This window comes from Schistocerca nitens, chromosome 6 (genome assembly GCF_023898315.1).
Source record: "Schistocerca nitens isolate TAMUIC-IGC-003100 chromosome 6, iqSchNite1.1, whole genome shotgun sequence".
NCBI lineage: Eukaryota > Metazoa > Arthropoda > Insecta > Orthoptera > Acrididae > Schistocerca > Schistocerca nitens.
Window position 1 is genome coordinate 467,017,774 of NC_064619.1, and position 22,910 is coordinate 467,040,683.

The window sequence follows — 22,910 nt, forward strand, 5'->3', positions numbered from 1 at the left end:
AAGCACCTAACATAAATTTTAAATTTTTTAATCATAAAAATCTTCTTCCTCATTTTTTTTAATATTTGCTGTAGCACATATTGATTGCTTTAATGTATTTCAACAGAAACGACTGTCAGAATTCCTGGAAGAGATGCAAACAAGAGAATATGGGCATGCAGTTCAACCTGAGGCGTTTGATGAAGATTCAAATGAATACAGTCGCATTGTTGATGAGCTGTTTGACTTTGACCACCAAGAAACCCAAGAGGTAATAATTGTTTTTTGTTTATGGTAATGCTTTGATGAAGATAGTAAACTGAAGATAAGTAATGAAAACATAACAGCTTCATGATACTTATATGAAGTATGACAAAAGTGTGGTGTGGATATTAACTAATATGCTGAACATAAATTTCTGATTGTTAAGTATTTATTAATTTTTTGTGCATAGCTTACGGATAAACACATTGATGGGAAAGTTGACATACTACAGCCAGATGAGGGTCCTAAAGAAGATTTGTCTGAATACAATTTCAGAAAATTTGCTGCTACATATTTTCAAGGAAACATAACATATCAGTATTCGAGGAGGCCCATAAAACATTCACTTCTGGAACTTCCAGTGGAGGCAGATGAACTGGTAAGTGAAAGACTAATCCTGTTTAATGTTTACAAATATTAAGATTTTATAGCTGTAGGAGAACATTTAAATGATAATTCTACAAGATGCAGTACAGCATTTGGTAGAGGGTATACTGTCTCTTATAATCATATCAAATGTTCACTCCTGTTCCCTTCTCTCCCTGCTCCAGTTTCATTTATGACTGCTGTTGATCCTTTGTAGAAGCTTAAATTTTTTCTCTGATTCTACCATCATTGTCTGTATGTGAGATACGTCTGGAAGGAAATTACACATTACCTGTACTTTGATAGTGTGCCTCTTTGTGATGTGTAATGTCCATATTGTAACATTAACCATTGAAGTTGGTAGAGCATTTCCAGTATGCATTAACTACACAAACACATAACAAAATATACTGCTCTTCTTTTAATCTTCTGTACTGATCCTATGTGATAAATAGGGCACAAATTAATATGTAAATACATATTTACATTTTAAGTAATTTTCAATCTTTTTGTAGTTTTTTACATAAATCTTGGCATTTGGAGTTTGAAAATGTAACATTCAGTTTCTGTATTTCAAAGTTTAGTCCATATTGTTATATCAGAATTACATAAATCCTTATTTTCAACACCATGTTATATAGAACCAATCTTTTTAAAGCTTAACAGCATTAAAAAAATCATTGAATTACCCTCTAAAGCATGATTCCTGGCTTCGTAAAAGGACAAGCCAAAAACACCAATTGCACCATCTGAGGCAGACTAGCCTTTCAGATAGCCTGCAAGCCCTTTAAAATGTTGCTTATCAGGGATTATGGGAAGAGGGAAGAAAGCAAACATTCTTCTAGAGAGTGAAATATTAAAAATATGTTTTTGGAGTGGTGGGAGGGGAGCAGTTTTTGACATATTGTCCACTGCGGTCAACGTGCCCTTCCCTGCCAGTCATCTCTTGTAATGAAAATGTGTCACCAAAGTTACAAGTTTTCATTAAAGCACATTTATAAATGTGCTATTATCAAATGTGGTACTTGTTTGTAGTAATGAATAGGATGTTAAATTAAGGGAGCTAAAGCAATTTTTTTATGGCATTGTTTGTTGGTACCCTCAATTTATACCAGTTGACTAGGGTGTAAGGGCTCACTAAGAAGTTTTACAGATGGTACCTTATATGTTGTCTTCATCATAGATATGTTACATGCTTTCTACTCCCTGATGTTTTCTGTTTTGTCATTCGATTGTCTTTCACATGCAATGCAAAGCAATTAGGCCTTACAATCAAGTGGGCAGTTCATGCCAGAGATGCCAACAATAACACTGCAGCTTTAAACGTTTCCTCTTTGTTGTACTGGAGTTTTATCTTCAATGTATTTACATATCTACATTTTTATATTTAAATTGCAAAAATATGTTGAAGATTTCCCAAACAAGTGTTTTGGGTACAGAAGCTAAACTACTGTTTTGTAATGCTTGTGAAAAATCTGTGTCAATTGATCAATGGTTTCTAGTCTCACAACACATATCTACCACAAAACATAAGGTAAATAATACAAGAAAGAATTCAAACAACAATCTTTTTTTGATGTAACAGCCAGTGGCTCCCAAAGTTCTAACTTCTTGAAAGATTTGTGTTATACTATGATTTGTGCAGGTATCCCTTTATGGAAATTAAGTAACCCAGTGTTTAGTAGCTTTCATGAGAAGCATTCAGGAAAACATATTTGTGATGAATCTGCACAGAGAAAAAACTACGACATCTGCATTTATGAGGATTGTTTGGTGTTGATTTGAGGTGTAATTCAGGATGGTCATATGTGGGGCACAGTCAATGAGACTACAGCCACCCAAGGGTGGTGCATTGGTAAGGTAGTAATTGGATGACTGTTTGAAGATAAATCGAGTAAATCCTTTGTGTTGGCATGTGAAGAACTTTCTAAATGTAACCACCAAACATCATCAAAGCCCTTTAATGGTGCTATGACTGTTTTATGGCCTAATGGCATCAGAGACAAATAAATTTTTTTGTTATTTACCGATGCTTCTCCTTATATGGCTAAATCTGCAGAAGACCTGAATGTTTTATACCCTAAAATGATTCATGTAACATACTTGGCACCTCGAATTAATAGATTAGCTGAGTGCACAAGGATAAATCACAAAAATGTTGATAGTTTAATATCAAATGTGAAAAAATTTTTTTGAAGGCTCCCAGTAGGCTCTCAAAAATTAAAGAGCTGTATCCCAATATTATTTTGTCACCAGAACCAGTACTGGGGTATATGGCTAGAAGCAGTTGAATATTATGTTGAGCATTTCAGTGACATTTAAAGAATTATTTTTCGATTTGAAGATGAGTCTGTTTGTATTTTAAATGCAGAAGAACTGTTTGAAAATCGTACTCTGCACAGTGATTTAGTGTACATCAAAAGCAATTAATGTTTTTTGTCATCTCAGATTAAGGCAGTGAAAACCTTCAGTAGCACTGAAAGACAATGTAAAGATTATCGAAGGCATAAAAATGAAAATTAGTGAAGCAGAAGAACCTATTGCTGGGTTGTTACAAGAAAAATTGAACTATGAACTTCAGAAAAACAAAGGTTTTAATTTGCTGACAAAAAGTAACATTATGCTGTGTGGAAGAATTGTGTAAATTTAAGTTTTCTCCAATCATATCATGCAATGTTGAAAGATCTTTCAGTCAGTATAAAACATTGTTCCATTCAAACAGAGTTAGATTTAATTTTGAAAAAAAAAAAAAAAAAAAAAAAAAAATGTGATTGTGTATTGTAACAGTATGAATAATACCAGTGGGACTGAAGAAGCTTAAAATTGTTTTTGTTTTCGGTATAATAAAGTCTGGTTTATTTGATAATAGTAGCTTTTAGTCTCCATATTTTTTACATATTTTATATTTTCAGGCCTATATTATATGTAAATATGTTGTCTTTTTTCATACATATTTAATCGAATCCTAGTGATCAAGATTCCTAACTGATGAACAACATTCACGTATTAGTCTAATGAAGGTTTGACAGCTTTGTGGATGCATTATATTTCCTTAGAATTCTTCCAGTTAATCTCAATCTGGCATCTGCTTTTTCTGCTGCTAGTTATATGTGACAGTAGAGTGAGAAAACAACAGTAAATCCATCAGAAATTAGTGGACAATAGCTTGTTACTATGTGGATTATATGATCATGGTGTATGCAGCCACTTTTTAAATGCTCTGTTAATTGTATTTCAGAGGTATTTAGTATCTACTGTATATGTAGTTCATGTAAAATAAAGGAAAGGTAGCTATTTACATATAGCTGACTTATGCATGGTGCGTAGAAACACACAAAAGGAAACAGTATTTGCACCAGCTTTAGAGCTTTTCTAGAGAACAATCAAGAGCCTGAAAGTTAGTGTAAATACTGTTTTCTTTTATGTATTCCTGTGTACCACACATTGGTCAGCTAAGGTGAGCAGTCGCTGTTCCTTTATTTTACACATTATTCTACCCAGGAATTTCCATTGTGGATGTATATGTATTTTGTTATGATACGTGGCACAAAATCAAGTTGAAATCTTCTAACACTCATTATCTTCCTTTCCCTAGAGAGGGGTGAAGTGATAAAACCATGACTCATGGTCGTGGTCAGCATGATTTGAATACCAGTCCTGCTGTTTTCAGTCAGAAGTTATGATAATCAAAGAAAATGTGAAGGAAATCCTCATATGAGACAAGCTATGTCTATTTATGCTACATTGTTAATTTGAGCAGGTTCTTCATTTATTTGTTAAGACAGGGAAACAATTTCTTGGTCTGAAACAGAGATAACATGGAAATCAATGATTTTGTTGTTACTGTTGCTGTTACACCATGTTCAGCAAAAAGGTCAAGTGTGAAATTTATATATGGAATAATATTGATTGGGCAGCTTTTTAAAATATTTCTGTAATGCTTGTCTTACTACAATGGGTAAAATAGGATACTATGCTGTCAACAAAAATTCATACAAATTTGATAAAGGTATGTAAAGAGTCTGTGCCTTCATTCTCAGTGGGTGAGAAACAGGTAACAGAACATAGATCAGAATACTAATGGGCAGGTGCTGATTCGACCTGTGGACAAAAGCGTGTTACAGTCAAATTTGTTAAAAGAAGGAATATATTGACAGGATACTTCCTGAGCTATTGGAGATAAGTCTATTTGTTCATTCATGGATTTATTTGCCTGGCAAGATTAGGACCTTGGGGAACTTCATACAACTATCCATGTATCGTTAGTTACTCACCATGACTATGTGCATAGTAAATTGGAAATATGTAATGATAATTATATGTTGTTTTGATCTGCAGTGGAAAGACTGCTTCTATGCAGCTCTCAATACTACTCTATCCTGTGCAAACTTCTTCATCTCTGTATAACTACTAAAACTCACATCCATTTGAGCCTACTTACTGTATTCAAGCCCTGATCTCCCCCTACAAATTATTTCCTCCCACACTTCCTTCTGTTACCAAACTGATGATCCCTTGATGCCTCAGGATGTATCCTACAACTGATCCCATCTTTTAGTGAAGTTGTGCCACAAAGTTATTTTTTTGCTGTTTGATTTAATACCTCCTTATTTGTTATTTTATGTATCCATCTAATCTTCAGTATTCTTCTATAGGACCACCTTTTAAAAGTTTTACTCTCTTTCTGTCTGAACTGTTTACCATCCATGTTACACTTCTACACAAAGCTACACTCTAGACCAGGGCTTCACAACATACGTGCTCGCGGAGCAAGCTGTGAGCAGCAAGGCGCGAGCACGGAGCAGCGCGAGCACGCTACCCCCACTACTGACCAGAGCGGAGAGTGGGGAAAGTCACGTGGGGCTCACAACAGCTGCCGCCAGTCAATGTAAATCCACAGCCACCTGCAGGGATATCACTCACGAATTATTACTATGACAAATGAAACAAATAAAGGAGAATTTACACGTGCCACATAATTTTATTAGCTTAGAGTATGCCTCTACATTCGTATTAATTTGTGAACTGTTACACAATAAAAGGTGTCACTGAAGTGTGGGATTCTCGGTTAACTTGTACTTTTTGCCCTTTACAATTGTGTCTATGTTCGGAGTAATTGTTCTTGTGCATTTTAGGTGCAGCGTGCAGTTTAAATTTTGATCAGACAATGCGTTTCTCAGGCGCGTCTTGTTACACTTCATTGCAGAGAACAGTTGTTCACAAACATACGTGGAGCCGAACATTGATATTATTGTAGCCGCCAGTTTGTGCAAACGAGGAAATCTATCCTGATGGAAGTGTCTGTAGAATTCCAAAATGTTTTTCTTGTTCTGAAATTTGTCTCTGTATTCTCTGTCACACTGCAGGTCAATAATTTCTTGCTGCAGCTCAGGACGAATCTCTTAAATATTCGCTGAATATGGAGAGAACAGATCAAAATCACTGTCTAGTGCTGTCAGATCTTGAAAGAGCTGATCAACTAAACTATGTGAATAACGTTCACAGTCTTTGTGAACATCTTGCATGGATGATAATTTAGGAAAATGAGCTAGATTTCCTGTTTCCAGCTGACTCACCCATAGTGTCAATTTCATTTTAGAAGCTCGTATTTGATCTATGAAATGAGTAAAATGTTCAAAGCATTCAGATGGCTAGTTAAATCTGCTAAGAACGCGAGATCACATTCAAACGTGCGCGCGCATTTCCCCTCCGTCCCCTCCCTCCCTACTCCGCGACCTTGCAGCTGCTCGCGAGCACGTGCCTGAGCAGACGCAAGTACTCGCGCTCAAAACCGGCCAGTTGTTAAGCCCTGCTCTAGACAAATATCTTCAGAGAAAATTTCGTATCACTTAAATTGATATTGGGTGTTAATAAATTCTTCATTTTCAGAAAAGCTTTTCTTCCGATTGCTACTCTTCATTTTACATCATAATTCAGGTATCATCAGTTATTGTGCTGACCAAATAATGAAACACATCTACTACCTTTAGTACCCCATTTCCTAATCTAATTCCCTCAGCATCACCTGATATAATTCAGCTGCATTCCATTACCTTGTTTTATTTTTGTTTATGTTCATCTCATCATGTTTTCAGAGCACTATCTGTTGCATTCAACAGTACCTTCAAGTTCTGGGTCATCTCTGATAGAATTAATTGTCACTGGTAAATCTTAAAATTTTTATTTCTTTGCCTTGAACTTTAATTCCCTTTCCAAATTGTTCCTTGATTTGCTTCATAGCTTGCTCAGTGTAGAGATTGAGTAACATTGGGGATAGGCTACAACCCTGTCTCATCCCATTCTCAACTATGGCTTCCGTTTTGTGTTGAAACTTTTATAACTCAAGTCTGGTTTCTGTGCAAGTTTTAAATAACTTTTTTACCTCCTGTACTTTTACCCCTGCTACCTTCACAATTTCAAAAATTGTACTCCAGTCAACACTGTCAAAAGTTAGTTAATTCATGGTAATCTTGTACAGCCATGACTTATTAAACTGATGGTTCAGTAGTATCCATGCTTGTCAGCACCTGCGTTCTTTGGAACTGGAATTATTACAGTCTTCCTGAAGTCTGAGGGTATTTTGCATCTCTCATTTATCTTGCATACCACTTAGAATAACCTTGTCACTGCTGGCTCTGCCACTGATCTTAATAATTCTGAGGGAGTTTAGTTGACTCCAGATGCCTTGTTTCAACTTAGGCCTATCAGTGCTGTGTCAAATTATTCTTGCTGTATATTCAGCAGTTGCTGAGGATGCAGGGGCCCAGCTCTGTGTATACTCCATTCCTCCTCCCACAGATGGTGCAGCCATTGTAAGAGAGGTTCTGTCAGTAATGAGACAGGTAGCATGAAGCTGGCTGGGACAGAAGAGAGGTTCTGGATTATCATTGTGGAAGGGCAGCTGGGCACCTGAAAGTGGCAGGAGAGGTGCAGGTGACAGAACTACCATGAGGGCAGCACTGGAAGTGCCATAAGAAGCTGCTATTGGCCAGTTGGGGAAGGCCGGGGATGGTAGCCGGGCCAGAGCATTGCAAGATGAGAGTCTGCACAAGGTGCTTGTGCATGCCTGAGAGATACCTGCTGAAAGAGAAAAGAGATGTGGTTCAAATGTTATAGGTGGATATGTGAGTGCAGACAACACGACAGCCAGGGAACACAAGGAAACAAGCAAAAATCATGATGGTGCAGGTGCACAGGATGCTGAGATGGAGCACACAGGGCTGCGTGCTGGCACTTGAGACAGAATGATAGAAAGTGTGCAGGTGTGTAATGGTGCATATGATGGCACCTGATGGGATGCACAGACCAGCCACAGGGCTGGCCACAGTGTTGGGAGAAATGGTGGTGGCAGGAACAGTGCTGGTGACAACAGGGCTGGTCATGACTGGGCTAGTTATGTGGGTTGATGCATTGATGTGGATAGGAATGGTGTCAGCAATGATGGGGCCAGCTGTGACCAGGCTTGCAATGACTGGGCTGGTGAAGACAGGAAGGCTAGCCTCAACAGGGGCCCCTCCAATAATGCAGGCAAGGCTGCTACAGTGGATGTGGCGGTGGAGCTGGCTGAGGAAGATGCACAATGTGAAACACACAAAGGAGCACAGACGAGAGGAGAGGGGCTGCCCAAGGGATGGTGGGAACGACATCAACACAGTGTACATTGAGAAAACATAGTGGGTTGGCCAAAAGGTGGCCAAGGGCAGAGGGAATGATGTCGCCACCGAGTGTGCATGGAACACGACAGCCAGACAGGAAAGGACACATCATGGAATGGAGCAGAAAATTTAAGGCTTGAGGAACAGGCAGAAGATATTGACCACAGGTGAGTTCATCTGCATTGGGACCAGTTGGTGATTGTGTAACAGTGCTTAGCAGCATGGAGCTCATGGAGGGGCATGAGGACAGAGAGCACCAAGGGGAGAGGGAAGGAAGAAGTGGAAAACAAGAGCAGAACAGCAGGAGAAATGGGTGCCAGAATACATTGGGCACCACCCCGGAAACAGAGGCCAGCTCTGGCTGCGTGCTTGAGGCAGGAGGATGGGAGCAGCATCAGGGTCGCAGCGAGATTCGGTGGTGACTAGCGGGCTGGCACTGGACACGCTGGTGGAATTGGAGCAGATAGTGTCAGTGGAGCAGATGGTGCTGGAGCCTGTGGAGGCTACCTTGTAACAGTGTCTGCAGCACAGGAACCAGCAGAGACTGGGCCACTGGACCCAATGAAGACTATGGCACAGGAAAATTGCATACTGATGCTGATGGTACTGGAGCATGTGTGCCAAGGCCAGTGGAACCAGAGTAGGGGGCGTCAGGGTTGCTGGTGCTGGAGCTGGTATTGAAATCTGCAACAATGGTGTCTGGGATGACTGAGAATGGGACAAGCCTGGAAGGAAAGGGGAAGTGGAAGGATCCAGCCAGGCATCCGGTGAAGACATGGAAGAAGCCCTTGAAGAAAGAAAGCGCGCAGAAGCACGAGGCCCATTGAGGATAGCATAGTGAACTGGTCCTGTAAGTGAACACAGGAGAGGGAAAGAAGGTCAAGTGCAGGATTGAGGGGCAGAAGGAGCTGATAGGTGGAAGTGCTGGATGAGGCAAGAAGAAGGGTTCATTTGTGTGAGTCCTCAGTGAAAGTGAATTCTCCAGCCAATGAGGAAAGGGGACTGTGGCTCCAAGGTGTTGTCAAAAACCTAGAGTATTGGTGCTGTTGCTTCAATGTTGGAGGTGAGCCAAATGGGTGAGGTGCTGCAGGCGAAGGATGGCAGTGGGCCATGGCATTGGCTTCCCTGATGGGGCCATGACTGAGTGTGCGGACCACTGCAGGAAGAGTGTGGCTTTTTTCCTGTATGCCCTCAATGTTGCACTGCATGGTCTGTAACAGGAACGATGGTGCAGAGACAAGCCTCAGGGCAGCCACAGCATGGTGACAACAGTTCAGAGGAAGGCATCATGGAGAGGCAACCCTGAGAAGCATGAAGATAGCACTGTGGAATGGAAACCAATAATCCTAATTGCCAATCTTATGTCCATAAGTTGAACACTGCTCTATACTGCACATATGTGACTGATGTTTCCACAGTTAGTTTTACAATGTATAATGTTGGTGCATGCATTCATAGATTTTGAATTTGCACTTTGGTATTCTGGTTACTATGGATTTATTTATCAATTGTCATTTTTTATGTGCAATTCACAGTTGCTATTCGAGTTAACTTATTGTCGTTTTTGTCATTTGGAGATAGTGAATGATGCTGTGGATGCTAGAAAATGGAATGCCACATGGAGGAATTGGAACATTTCTGACATATTCTTCTGTTTGGGTTCAGTGGAAGGGTGAAAGCAGCAGTGACAGACAGTAACATTTGTGCCGTGTATGGGAATAATGCCACCAGACAGAGCATGGTGATAAAATGGTTTTCTCATTTTAAGGAGGTTTCTTTTGATATTAGTGACTCTTCACATTCAGGAACACTTTTGGGGTTTAAAGAAGATCGTTATGAACTGTGATCATTCCATCATCATGTGACATTTACATGCAGTGGGGAAGTTTCAAAACTCAGGTGTGTAGATACTGCATGCTCTAAGCCAAAATCACAAAAATCAGCTAGTGCATCTCTGCTTGCTCATCATCATTTGTCAACACTGAACATTCCCATCCTGTATCATTACTAGTGAAGAGAAATAGTGTCTTTGTGTTAACATAAGGAAGGATAAGGAATGGTTGAGCCCAAACAAAGCAGCAGTGCCCCATAGAAAGACCTGCACGCACCCACAAAAGATAATGTTATGCATCTGGTGTGGTGTACTATGAATTGCTTCCCCAAGGTGTAACCATCATTGTTGACATTTGTTCAGATTCTTTATTTGTCATTGAGCACTTTTAGTGATATAGGCTTTATAATGATGTCAAGATACATAAGAAGTTACTATATTAGTTAGTGTTTACATTACAAGAATAAATTATTTATGCTACATTAATCAGTTGTACAGTATTGCGGTCATAGACTTAAAACTCAATTTCTATGTTACAATTATCCAAGAATTCTGTAAGACTGTAGCATGGATTGTCTATTAACCATTTGTGCAGTTCAATTTTAAAATTATTGAAAGGTGTATTGAGTGCAGTATGTGGTAAATTGTTAAATAATTTCAAACAGTTCACTTTGTAAGAGTTGCCTTTTTTTGTCAGCCTAAATCTAGGAACGTCAATACTCTCTTTGTTTCAGGTGTCATGAAAGTGTATGCTTTCTCTGGTGTTTAATTTTGTTCTGTTCTTAATGTATATCAGTGATGCATAAATATAAAGATTTATCACTGTCGTTATTTTCATTTTGATGAATAAGGGATGGCAGTGTTCCCTTGGACCAACCTTGCAAATTATTCATAACACCTTTTTCTGCACCAGTAGTACAACACTGACATGACATGACATGAGTGGCCCCATAGTAACAGCCCATAAGATATATGAGACTGAAAAAGTCCAAAGTAAGCTGTTCTGAGATATCTGTTACTTTCTAGATCAGACAGTTTCCATATGAGATAGAACACCCTGATTTCTGATCAGAAATGTAAGGACTATGGTATGAAGATTAGCATCTCGAAAACAAAAGTAATGTCAGTGGGAAAGAGATATAAACGGATTGAGTGCCAAATAGGAGGAACAAAGTTAGAACAGGTGGACGGTTTCAAGTACTTAGGATGCATATTCTCACAGGATGGCAACATAGTGAAAGAACTGGAAGCGAGGTGTAGCAAAGCTAATGCAGTGAGCGCTCAGCTACGATCTACTCTCTTCTGCAAGAAGGAAGTCAGTACCAAGACTAAGTTATGTGTGCACCGTTCAATCTTTCAACCAACTTTGTTGTATGGAAGCGAAAGCTGGGTGGATGCAGGTTACCTTATCAATAAGGTTGAGGTTACAGATATGAAAGTAGCTAGGATGATTGCAGGTACTAGTAGATGGGAACAATGGCAGGAGGGTGTGCACAATGAGGAAATCAAAGAAAAACTGGGAATGAACTCTATAGATGTAGCAGTCAGGGCGAACAGGCTTAGATGGTGGGGTCTTGTTACACGCATGGGAGAAGCAAGGTTACCCAAGAGACTCATGGGTTCAGCAGTAGAGGGTAGGAGGAGTCAGGGTAGACCAAGGAGAAGGTACCTGGATTCAGTTAAGAATGATTTTGAAGTAATAGGCGTAACATCAGAAGAGGCACCAATGTTGCACTGAGTAGGGGATCATGTAGGAATTTTATAAGGGGGATTATGCTCCAGACTGAATGCTGAAAGGCATAATCAGTCTTAAATGATGATGATGATAAATGATGATGATGATAGAACACCCTTGATAACTTTTTTCAGACCTGGTTGATATGAGGTTGCTAATTAAGTTTGGAATCAATGTGTATTCCAAGCAGTTTTACAGATTTTTGTTCTACCTCTTTAGCCAGTCCCAACTGCAGATGCTGAGTTTTTTCTGGATTATACAGGGTGTTACAAAAAGGTACGGCCAAACTTTCAGGAAACATTCCTCACACACAAAGAAAGAAAATATGTTATGTGGACATGTGTCCGGAAACGCTTACTTTCCATGTTAGAGCTCATTTTATTACTTCTCTTCAAATCACATTAATCATGGAATGGAAACACACAGCAACAGAATGTACCAGCGTGACTTCAAACACTTTGTTACAAGAAATGTTCAAAATGTCCTCCATTAGCGAAGATACATGCATCCACCCTCCGTCGCATGCAATCCCTGATGCGCTGATGCAGCCCTGGAGAATGGCGTATTGTATCACAGCCATCCACAATACGAGCACGAAGAGTCTCTACATTTGGTACCGGGGTTGCATAGACAAGAGCTTTCAAATGCCCCCATAAATGAAAGTCAAGAGGGTTGAGGTCAGGAGAGCGTGGAGGCCATGGAATTGGTCCGCCTCTACCAATCCATCGGTCACCGAATCTGTTATTGAGAAGCGTACGAACACTTCGACTGAAATGTGCAGGAGCTCCATCGTGCATGAACCACATGTTGTGTCGTACTTGTAAAGGCACAAGTTCTAGCAGCACAGGTAGAGTATCCTGTATGAAATCATGATAACGTGCTCCGTTGAGCGTAGGTGGAAGAGACTAAAATGAGCTCTAACATGGAAATTAAGCATTTCCAGACACATGTCCACATAACATCTTTTCTTTATTTGTGTGTGAGGAATGTTTCCTGAAGGTTCGGCCGTACCTTTTTGTAACGCCCTGTATAGAAGTTTGTTAGCCGAGAACCAGTTTAGTGTTAAGGTGAGAGTGTCCTATGATTTCTGGTGTAGCTTTGATAAATCTTGATCTGTGCTGATTAAGGCTGTATCATCCACATAGCAGATAACTGACTCAGGCACAACATAAGATGGCAAATCATTAATTGCAAGAATGCAGAAAAAGGACCAAGAACAGAGCCCAGAGTTGCACCAGATGTGTCACTATTCATAGAAGAGTGTCTATTTTGAATTGACACAAATTTTCTCCTATTATTTAGATAAGAGTTGATTATTTCTAACTCTGTATTATTTACACAATAATACTTTAGTTTGCGTAGTAGAATGTCAAAGGGGATACAATCAAATGCCTTACTCAGATCACAAAGTTTGAATGAGACTGTTTGCTTATTTTCAAATGCAGTTAATGTTTGATTAGCTATTTCAAGGACTGCAGAGGTGGTATTTTTCCCTTGTTGAAAACTGTGTTGTTTATTGCAGAGAAGGTCACACTTTTTAAAATAGTTGCTTAGCTGATTGTGGAAAACTGCTTCAAATATTTTAGAAAAGATTGGTACAATAGACACTGGTCTATAAATTTCAGGGAGGTGTTTTTCCCCCTTTTTGTATATAGCTATAACTTTGGAAATTTTGAGCTGATCAGGGAAAACTCCAACTTCTAGGCTTTATTCACAATAAAAGCAAGTGGACTGCAATTGAGGTGTATTGTCCTTTTTATTGTGTAGTTAGATAGCCACTATTAGTCCATGCTTTTCGATTTTGAAAATTTGCTACCAGTATTCATTACACCGATGGGTGTGACAGGGTCCCAGTGAAATTCATGCCCTTTAGGTAGCTGACCACCAAGTATATCAATTGCTGGTATGTCTGACTGTTTAATTTTTACTTTCAATTCATTTACTGTAGTTGTAAAATATTTATTGAGCTCTTCTGGCTCAAGTAGATCATTTTATGTTTGGGTAGAGGCATGTTCCTGTTTTATAATATCCCAAGCAGCCTTCCATTTGTTTGGGGTCCTTCTATGTAATTTTCATAGGCTGCTTGTTTGACAAGTTTAAGGTTGACTTTGTAATGTTTTTTTTCATTTCAGGTAGTCTTTACAATAAATATCATTTTGTTCTGTCCCACATTTGCCATTGTTTTTGTATGTTTTGTACAGTGAAAGCATCTTTTCCTGGATACTAGCAAGGTCATCAGTGTACCATTTAAGATTTTTACCTTTTCTATTTGGTTCAGTACTGTTTCTTTTCATTGGTGAGCAAGAGTACCATAAGTCAGTATATGTCTTAAGGAAATTATCAAACAGAGTTTTCACAGTTGATTGATCTGTGTGATATTCATAAATAAAGTCCCAGTTTACCTTTCTGAGGGAGTCTGTAAATAATTTAACATATTCCTCTTTCTGACCTCTAATCCGTGTCATGCTTGGCTTCTTATTTGTAATCTTATAATTCTTATCTGACTGGGTATACTGGTATGTTAGGAGTAGAGGATCATGAACTGCAAAACCTTCAACTACTGTGCTTACACTATGTAGGTCTCTTGAAAAATTAACTATAATATTGTCCAAACAGGCATTTTCATGTGTCGGGCTATTGTTAGTATAATATAGATTTAGTGATCTGAGTATGTTTAAGAATGATTTTGTGTTAAGTTCCTCTGTATCTAGCAAGTCAATGTTGAAATCACCACATATTGCTACATTTGTTTTGAGTTTGAAGATTTTTCTCATCATCTGTTCAAATTTCTTTGGAGATCTATACAAGCTAACAATTACAATATTTTGGTCTATCAGTCTTATACAAGTAAATTCTCTATTTAATTTGGAGGAGTATGAACTTACATCTGTTTTAGAGAATTGTACACACTGTCTGATAAATATTGTGGCCCCTCCATTTTTTCTCTCATTTCTACATATTATAGCTGCCAGAATGTACTCATTAGGTCTGAACAAACCTACTTGATATTCTGTAAGCCAGTGTTTAGAGATACACATTACATAACATTTTTTTTATTTTACAAAAATGTTCCAACTCTAACAGCTTGTTCCTAATGCTGCAAATGTTTATTTTTGGACCAAACCCTTTAAGATTTGGTCGATTTTAGCAGTTTCCCTGTAACAGGGCACCCAGCGCAATTATAGGCCTAATAATGGTGTTTTTTTTTTGTGGAATACTTCTTCTGTAGACTGGTTTATATTTGTGATAAGTTCCCTTTTGCCATGCTGATTCAGGTGCATACTATGTCCAGTGAAACTGTTCCTTTTGTAGCCACTAATATGTAATAATTTTACGTTTGTAAATTCAGTACAAAAATATCTCAGTTTATCATTAGTTTGCCTAATTTCTGTATTGACACATGACCAATAAGGCAGGTCATATCTGAATGGTAGAGTGGCTACAATAACATTGGTGAAGTGTAAGTATTGTATTAGTATCAGTTTCTTGATGAATCTGTTGGCAATGTTTTTGATTACATCATTTGCACCTTCGATCAGCACTGCACAGTCATTTTTTGTGAGTTTGTAGCATTCACTGTTTATACCAGCAGTAACTGTGTCGAAATTTGCCCCTGGTTTTACTCCACTGTAACTACTTATACTGTTCCCAGCCTGCACTGACATTAGATTTGACATTTTTCGTGCATGGCTCTCCCAAAATAATTTCACCTCATGTTTCTGCAGACACTGCTGCACTTTCACATTGAATGTCTTGTATTAATTAGCAATCGAGTGCCAAACAGTTATTTTTCATGTGGTATTTCATAACATTCTTCAAAATCCAATGCAGTGAATTAATTGGTTACAGTTATTTTATTTTACTTACCCTTTTGATTTTCTCCTGCACTATACTCCAGGAGATGATGTTTTTTGCTCAGTGCCATGTATCCGTACTTGATACTTGAAGTGTGGAAGTCATTCAGATGGGATTCTTTTCCACATATCCTCTTTTCTAAGTCTCTTTATTTTTCACTGAGAGCAATGTATCTTTTGTTTAAAGCATAGATACCACTCTGATGCACTTTTATTATTTCATCTTTGTCCCTGACAGCGTTTATGATTTCCTGTTCTTGTATTTCGATGACACAAGTGCGGCATGTCCAAGTAAAGTCATTCGTTAAAAATTCTATACACACTTTCAAGCATTTCTCGCGGAACCAGTGTCAACACTCTTTTGCATTGAACTCCTTTTATCACTTTCTTAGTAGACACTTTACACCTATTATCACTTTTAATTGCATGTTTGCTGTGATGGTTTTCACTAACAACATTAACTGATGCCATCTTTCTGTAGCCTCAACAGCTGAGATGTTTTGCAGATGCAGTCCAATAACAACGACCACGAATGCTGCATGAAGTCATGCTATGCCATGATAACACCCTCCACTGCATGAAGTCATGCTACGCCATGATAACACCCTCCCGCATTCTGCTAGACTGACAAAAAATACCACACAGAAGTTGATTTGGGAAACCATTCTGCTCACACCTTATTCACCTGATCTTGTACCCTCAGATTTTCACATTTACGCTCTCTATTAAACAACCGTCAAGGAACTTTCTTTCCAAATGAAAATGCACTCCAAACATGGCTTGATAAGTTCTTCACCTCAAAACCACATGATATTTACAGTCATGGAATCAAAGTTATTCCACCATTGGCAGACTGTTGTAAATAGTGAAGGATAATATTTTATTGATGACTAAAGTCTCTGTTATGTGTACCTGCTGTGTTTATTAAACTTATGGAAAAATGCTACAAACTTATGTACCAACCGAATACATTTTTTGAAGCCTCACTGAAAAAAAGTAAGGTTCCACATAAATAATAGTAGTCAAAATGATAGTCCTTGATCAATATGAATGTGGTGAAACCAAGAGTCTGTCATGATCTGGTTCATGACAATTTCATGACATAGTTCATGATGTTTTCACTGTTGCACAACTACACCATAGCTCTGGGGTCACAGTGGTGCAGAGCTGACTGAGGCTTCAACAGATGGGATGCAATAAATAACCAGTGTGAGTGGCCTGGAGGGGAGCTGCAACTGCAACTGGCTGCTCGAGGTTGCTCCATGTTTAATTATACTGCACCAGAAGGATATCTGTGGGCTGTTGAAGAGATGTGACCAGTGGATGCAAAATAGTCCCTGACAACAGAACCACCATTGTAACTGCATGCCCTGCCTATGGCTGATAGTAGCAGTCTCTGGTGGTGCCTGCCAGCATTGAGCCTGTAAACAGAATGTTTATTATCAACACTGAATCCAAACATGTGATGTGCTGGTGAGATGCATAAACTGTCTCCAAAGTAGGAGCACCTGTGGGAGTAAGGAGCAGCAACCTGTGATGCACAGACGTTATGTCTGAAACAGGAGTGGCCATGAATGCCGGAGGTATACTTCAGCTTCTCTTTCTCATTAATTTTCCTAGTTATTCATGGTTCTACAGTCTAGTATTTGTCTTCTAACCATTCCATTTCAGACATTTTGAATTCTCTGTCAATCTCATTTTTTAGATGTCTGACTTCCCTTTCACCTGCTTTTTTGCCACTTTGTTTACATTTTCTCCCTTTGTCAAATAAATTCAGTGTCTCCTAGGATTCTCTGCTGTCTTCTCTATTCCATCTCTCAGAACTACCTCTTTGTCTTCTATTGTATTCCTTTCCCCTGTTTCAGTACAATATTGCTTAATGCTTCCTCTGAAACTCTCAGCAACTTCTGGTTTGTTTACTTAACCCATGTCCCATCTTCTTAATTCCCTACCATTTTGCAACTACTTCAGTTTTAATCTGTAGTTTATAGCCAATAAAATATGGTTAGAGTCCACTTCTGCCCTGGAAATGATTTTTCAAAAACTCTGGCTTATCACTTCCAGTGTCCCCAGTCTCTTCCACATACACAGCCTTCTGTCATGATTATTGAGCCAAGCATGAGTGATGATTAAAATATGCTATGGTGCAAAGTTCTACCAGCTGGCTTCCCTTTCATTCATTCCCCCCAAATCTGTGTTCTTTTTCTGTTCTTCCTTCACTTCCTTTTCCTACTATTTAATTCCAGTCACCCATCTCAATTAAATATTCATTTACCTTGACTATCTAAATAATTTATTTTATCTCATCACACATTCCTTCAGTCTCATCGTCATCTGGAGAGCTTGTTTGCATATAAATTCATGCAACTGTCATCATTGTTGGCTTAGTACCTACTTCCACCCCATTCATCAGAGTAGGCACTGACTGACTGTTTCATTTCTAGGAAAGTTTTTGAGTGGAATGAAGAGGTTATGACACCTGTTTAAAAAACCTTTCACAACCATAGCTTTGAATAGGAGACTACTCACTGGACAAGATGCATTAGCTTAAAAATAGTCTAACTTAAAAAAAATTATATTTTCTTGTGAAAAGTCACTCTCTTTTACTGTCTCAGTGAGAAATTTTCTGCTTGTTGTATGGCAACATTAACCTTGTTTGTAGATGAGCATTTTATTTGTGTTTTGCTCTGAGTTTGACAGTTTCTGTACAAGAAATAGTAGAGATCTCTGTGTTTACTCTATCTTTTTCCTTTATATGAAGAAACTGTCTCATTCACTCATACTGAATTCTATTCTTATTTCCCTCTTGGTCCATTCTTACATTTTTTGTATTTTTTATTTCATTTCACTGATACTTTAAGATCATAATTATGATTATACTCATGATGTACATACTCTTGGGTGTCTGCTTATTCTTTATCATAACTTTTTGGAGATATCCAATAGGTTTTTTAGTAGAATATGCCTTTGTACAAAGTGGTGTTTCATCACGAAACTTTTTGTCACTCTCTTAATATTTTTACACAGTGTTTTCCTCATCAGAGATTCTTTGCTGTCCTCAAAGAGATTATTCATTTTGCCTTGTCCTTTAAGAAATAATGCTTCCATCTGCAGTATAATGTTTACACATGAGCAACTGAATTAAAAGCTGTTGTGTTGGAGTTACAATGTTCTTGCTGTCATGCCAATTGAAATAATTCAGCATGTCAAATGACAGGATATTATCTGAATGTGTACTTGTCAGTGTGGCAGTTAGCTGCAAGATGGGCAGCACATTCACTGTCAGTGTGTATGATTGTTGCCAGATCTTGGATACTCTGTCTTTGATGCTTTGCAGGTAGTGGACAGTTTATGTGTAACCATATCAAGTGTGTACCATAAGAACCTTGTTTCTGGGAAAACTGTCACAGCCAGAATCAAATGCTGTGAGCAATGTTGTGGGCTGAAACAGCAGATAGAGAGGCCACAGTCTGGCTTGTCACTCACCAGTTCAGTGCTGGACAGTGACTTAAGCCCATTCCATCCAGAACCAGCACTCTGCTATTGGGTACAGAAGCCACTACACCACATATTTATGTCAATTCTTCACACGACACAAAGGATAAAGATTACTATGGATGCAGGAACACCAGTATTAGATGCTTGATTTTCAAAAAGCATGATTATTTACAGTGCTATATCTTTGTCCTCAGACAAGGTCAATATTCTGCTGTATATGTCGACAAAGACTTAACTTGTGGCTGGTAAGAGACACCCACAAGTAATGATATTGGCCTGGCCTCTGATGTCATGCAGGAAATAAAGTCGGCTGTCTTACAAGCATGAACTCACTTTGTATTGTGTTATGCTCTAGTATCTACCTCACTGATTCTGTGCATACTTGACTGTGCTGCTTATAGGATTCCAATAGACAACTCTTTGGATTGTGATTTCATGAATGCTGATGGACATGCATAATTGTGGATTTTTCATGTGATATATTTCTGTAACTTTACTACAACCCTGCAGAGACTGGCATTGTGAACTATCAAGTGATAATTATGTATCCAACCTTATTCTATAATAAAGAGTGTAGTTACAAATTAACAAGTCTAATACATGGTACATATTGATATGTGCTCGTGATGGCACAGCTACAGTAAAAAACATGTTGCTCGATGTATTCTGCTTGGCTTCATTCAGGCAAAGGTGGAGGTATTATCATTGGGGCTGTTCCCATATGGTGAAATGTCTGCCATTACTTCTCACCAGTGGGCAGCTCAGGAACCTACCAATTACGCTCATCCATTTTTATTTGTGTTACACAGAAGGCTGTATGTTAAGAAAGTCAGAGCCTCATCTAATCATTTCCGAATTGTGTCAATAGTGTGAAGAACACCCCAAAGACACTAGGATGCTTTTCTGGCCTCCCAGGTCACCTGATGTCAAACCTACTGTTCATATCTGGGATGCCAGCATGTGTGATGTGCATGCCTTGGGCGTGACCCTGACCACTTTTCATGAGTTGTGGACAATGACTGAGTGATCACGGGTCAGGATGACTCTCCAACACTTTTTTGTGCCTCGTGGAATCCACGCCGCAAAGTGTTGCGACCATCATTAGGGTCTTAGGATATCTCTTGTCCTGATAGAGTGCTTTAATACCCAAGTATCTCTCATTGTACTTTTCCGAACTTCATAGATGTCTTTCCTACTCATGCAATGCTTTGAATTATGCTTTATTTGTCTCATAACATGCACAGTCTAAATCATTTGATTCAGGTACAGGAGACAGGTCAAGAAAAGAACAGCTGATGTTAACAAACAGCATCATAATAATAATACAGTTTTATTATATGTACATACAGTAAAATCTAACACTTAATTACCCCTTGGTCCAATGATCATTTCATCCTCTGTGAATTCTTCTATTGAATAGTAGCATTTCTCCCACAGAATGAGCCGTAACCTTTTTTTTTTTTTTTTTTTTTAATTTCTGGCTTCACCTCAGATATGTTATTCTCCATTAACTTGTTATATATTGTGAAAGCCATATACTGTGGAGTCCATGAATATAATTTCAACTGGCGTGTGTGGGTAGCATTTCTTATATTATATGAATGATTAAAATGATTCTTCTCAAATAATTTATGTCTGCTGTGTAGGAAGATTATAATTTCATAAATGTGTATGGAGGGAACAGTGAAGATTTGCAGTTTCCCAAATAATGGGCAACAAGATTCTGTTTGCTGTGCAGTACACATGTATTGGACAATTTTCTTTTGCAGTTTCAGTATTCAAGATGCACTACTTGGACTTCCCCAGAAAATTATCGTATACCTAACGACAGATTCAAAATAACTACAATAAGCAATTTTCCGTGTACTCAAGTAGTGCTAGTATTTGTATTGCAAATGCAAAACCACTTAGTTTATTTGATAGGAAGTTGATATGTGTATTCCATCTTAAGTTCCTGCCCGCATTTAGTCCCAGGAATTTGACCATGTCAACTTCTTTCATAAGTTGATTGGCATGTTGTATTTTAAGTTCCACACAATTTGACTGTTTGGTTTTGTAATGTACCATATGGGTTTCTGCAATGTTCAGTTTCAACCCATTTAACTGGAACCTGTTCTCTAAGGTATCCAGTGTGCACAAGATGGAGCTTGGAATTTATTTTGCATTGTCATCTTCAATTAAAACAGAAATATCATCTGCAAACAAATCTGATGGGAAATTTATATTTATGGGTAAGTCATTAACATGGAATAGGAACAGGATTGGTCCCAAAATGGAGCCTTGAGGCGCACAATGTGAGAAGCATCATGTGAGAAAACAGCTTAGTAAAACATAAACTTAGCTCCTGATAGAAATATTTTGATCAACACTGACTTTAATTCACTCTGTTGTGCTGGTAGTTGGCGTCAGTTGTTGATTTGAATTTTAGGTGTTTTATTTTGTTTTACCCAGCATTTCTCAAACAAATTAAAAATACCTAATATATATGTTACAACAAGATACACAAGTGAATTATCTTTAATTGGCACTCACTGAATAACTTTATTTCTAGCTACAAAATGTACATTTTTCTCTATACTTCATTATTGTTTCTTCAATTTTTGACATGTTATTCTCACTATTTCATATAGCTCACATGCCCCGATACTGACCTTGTCTTGTGTGAACCAAGAAACACTTCAGTAACCTCTGTACTTGTATGTAAAGTGACACTATATGAAGCAATTGCTATGAAGACAACTATTTATGAAAATTGTATTGCAGTGCCTTATCACAAGTGAAATGCTGACTGAAACCAAAACAAGGAGTACCTATATGTAATAATCAAGGATTCAATTAAATGTAGCAAAGTAGTGTGCATTACGTCCAATTTTTTGAAGGCCAGCTAAGATATGGCAAAATCTCATATTAAATACCATTTATGTGAACACCAGTAATTACTGTTTTGTCTAATTTTGTTTCCTGTGTTTGCTGCAGGCAGCAAAAGCCCTCTGGATTACTATTTTGAGGTTTATGGGGGATCTTCCTGAACCACGTAATGTAGAAGTAGATAATACACCTGTTATGTCAAGAGTGACCACTACTCTTACAAGGAACTTTATCAACAGCAAAGAGTACAAAAAAGCTCAAGCAATATATCAGGTTAGTAATCAAACTAAAAGAAATCCAAAAGAAATAACTGTGTAAATGTGAAGTGTATACAAAACAGAGTTGGTACTTGATTTAAAATTTAAAGGAAGACTACTCATTCACTTCATTGTGTGATATTAATGTGTTATGATGGAATGGAAACTGCAATTTAAAATTTTTTGTGTATCATTCATAGTCAGAATTAACTGAAAGAGCACAGTTATCTACTTTGTTTATCAGTTCATTTATCGAATCATTTTCCATTTATACAATTAGTATTCATATTACTCTGGTTTGTTCATGTACATATAGGATATTGATGCTGAGAATCTCAAGAGCAAAAATAATTCCGAAAATAAACATAAGAAACTGATATCCATGACATTGAAAAATACTAACAAATTGGCTGCACATGTCCGTCGAGGGCTACTCAGTGATGAATACCTGGATGATGGCTACAGTGACTGGCTGGAATCAAGGCGCACAACTAATCTTGAAAAACTGCACTTCATTATTGGACATGGTATTTTAAGACCTGACCTAAGGTAAGTGACATGTACTTTTCACATGAAAGAGTATACGTGCTAACCTACTAGCTT

The 22,910-nt window shown here is 38.2% G+C and overlaps 1 protein-coding gene across 1 annotated transcript in view; it reads left to right on the forward strand.

Annotated features, from left to right (window-relative positions):
- The window catches only part of LOC126262482 (myosin-VIIa-like), a 390,655-nt gene that overhangs the window by 193,389 nt on the left and 174,356 nt on the right, over positions 1-22,910 (forward strand). The window contains exons 18-21 of the mRNA XM_049959145.1: positions 107-250; positions 434-622; positions 22,159-22,323; positions 22,624-22,856. Coding sequence (XP_049815102.1) covers positions 107-250; positions 434-622; positions 22,159-22,323; positions 22,624-22,856 — 731 coding nt within the window. The remainder of the gene's footprint in view (positions 1-106; positions 251-433; positions 623-22,158; positions 22,324-22,623; positions 22,857-22,910) is intronic.